General features: G+C 49.2%; 1 protein-coding gene across 1 annotated transcript; it reads left to right on the forward strand.

Moving 5' to 3' along the window:
• The first annotated feature begins 1,049 nt into the window (after window positions 1-1,049).
• On the forward strand, window positions 1,050-1,881 carry DUSP21 (dual specificity phosphatase 21). Its single transcript, XM_032842507.1, has one exon. The coding sequence runs from the start codon at window positions 1,139-1,141 to the stop codon at window positions 1,706-1,708; it is 570 nt and encodes a 189-aa protein (XP_032698398.1). The 5' UTR covers window positions 1,050-1,138; the 3' UTR covers window positions 1,709-1,881.
• The last annotated feature ends 431 nt before the right edge of the window (window positions 1,882-2,312 follow it).

Consider the following 2,312-nt stretch of genomic DNA (forward strand, 5'->3'; position numbering starts at 1 on the left):
CATATCTTAAATGTTAGGCTAAACACTTTTCAGTAATTTTAGCCCAAAGAAACTATCCCCAGTAGACAGTTTTCATATTTCCTTGATGGTTTGTGCTCTGTTTTCCTCCAGATAGAATTGTGTGGGCTGACCATGTAAGCAATGCAAAATAATGTGATTATGCCAATCAAGAGAAAGAAAAGGGCATTGTCTTCTGAGGTTATCATTCCCTTGACCATTCCTAAACAGGTTGTCTCTGCTCATAGTCACAGAACACCACAAAAATCTTAGCTGAGAGGAAATGTAAATCTCAGATAACATTTTAAATACCTATTTTTGGCCCAATTATGAGGTAGCGTTGTTGTTCCAGAATGTTTAATATTACCAGGGAGAGACCGATGGCAGCCAAGAGGACTTGCAGTTTACGAAAGCATGTGGGCATTCTTTTTTGAAGAAAGTAGACAAGATAATCTAAGCTGTTGTCTCCCAGGTAATGAAGTTGAATCAGGTGACAAATCGTTTGGGCTGTGTGCTCAAATGGATGGGGACACAGCTTAATTCGTCAAGACTGTCCACCACAGGCCAACTTGATGATAGGCAAAGGGCGATTTATGAGTCAGCAATATTCCTTTGACCAGTTCTGATGTGTTTTGTATGCAGGAGTATAGCTCTAGGGCTACAGTCGACAAAGAATTACCAGGGCAGGCCACCCAGCCCAACCAAACCTGCATCTAGCTGCTTTCTAGAAAAAGTCTGTGCCCTGTTCTTCCACACCAATAAAATAGAAGCATTGATAGTGTGTTCAGTGTGATCCAACTGTTGAAGCATGTACTAGGTATCTTGTATTAGAATGTTTTAAAACGTCAAGCTGATAAGAATTAAGGCTTGCAAAGTGAGCGACTACGAAGAGAGATAAAAAGGGATCTGGGGTTTCTTTGACAACCTGGCATGGTGGCCAAATCCTCCCTGTGGCCAGTTGCACCCGCCATGGAAACCCGTGGGCCGGACAAAAAGGGATTGTGACGCCCCGGTGGGGGCGGGGAGAGGGTGGTGTACCCCAGACCCTCAACTGAGACTTCACAGCGCTGCTGTTTCCTCAACTTGCGCGCGGGAGTGGTGCCCCGAACCGTTCCGGAAAAGAACACTGCCCACCGCCTTAATGACAACATCTCCATGTCCCCTCCCGGCTCAGGCTGTCCGGCAGTCCTCGGTCCACGGCCTCTCCCAGATAACCAGCAGCCTGTACATCAGCAACGGCGTGGCAGCCAACAACAAACTCATGCTGTCCAGCAACCACATCACCACGGTCATCAACGTGTCGGTGGAGGTGGTCAACACTTTCTATGAGGATATCCAATACGTACAGGTGCCGGTGCCTGATGCTCCAAGCTCACGTCTCTACGACTTTTTTGACCCGATCGCCGATCACATTCACAGCGTGGAGATGAAGCAGGGCCGCACGCTGCTGCACTGTGCCGCCGGGGTGAGCCGCTCCGCTGCGCTCTGCCTCGCCTACCTCATGAAGTACCATGCCATGTCGCTGCTAGACGCCCACACGTGGACCAAGTCGTGCCGCCCCATCATCCGGCCCAATAACGGCTTTTGGGAACAGCTCATCCACTATGAGTTCAAGCTGTTCAGCAAGAACACCGTACACATGATCAATTCCCCGGTGGGCGTGATCCCTGACGTCTATGAGAAAGAGGTCCGTTTGATGATGCAGATGTGAACAGCACTTGACCCTGACCATCGGCTGACTATCCTACACCAACACTGAACTCGAACGTCGAACTTTTGTTGGTAAACAAAACGAGACGATGCCTTTTAGAAGGGCCAGCAAAAAGGGAGCGTTGTTGGGAGTTTTTAGCTTAGTAAGCTTTATCTTTAAAGAATAAAATGCATTAGGTGTAACCTGGTGACAATGTTTCTTCTCCCGTGAGTGGCAGGTCATGGCTGCCGTGGGCTGGCCAGACAGGAGAATGGGGAAGGCGGTGCCCACCTCCGAGGGACCTGTATCATGAGGCGCACCCCCCAGCCCTAGGCCGAATAACCCAGGTGTGAGTCCCCCCAGGATCCTCCCTGGTTCTTCCTAACCCAAAGTCAGAGCCTTAGAGATCATGGCACCGCCTGTACTTCTCACAGTAAGTGTGAACCTCAGCTAAACGGCCTTCACTGGGGTGCTCTGGGAGCCCTTGGGGGAGCCTCAGGCCACCCCTGCCCCCACCGTCAACCACAGAGGCCCAACTCTGCTTTTCTAGTTTGGATTTACATAGAAAATAATGTTCAAGAAAGCCATTCCACTCTATAAAATCAAAAAAAAATTTTTTTTTCTG

Source organism: Lontra canadensis, unplaced genomic scaffold, assembly GCF_010015895.1.
Source record: "Lontra canadensis isolate GAN:19392208 unplaced genomic scaffold, GSC_riverotter_1.0 scaffold131, whole genome shotgun sequence".
NCBI classification, from domain to species: Eukaryota; Metazoa; Chordata; class Mammalia; order Carnivora; family Mustelidae; genus Lontra; species Lontra canadensis.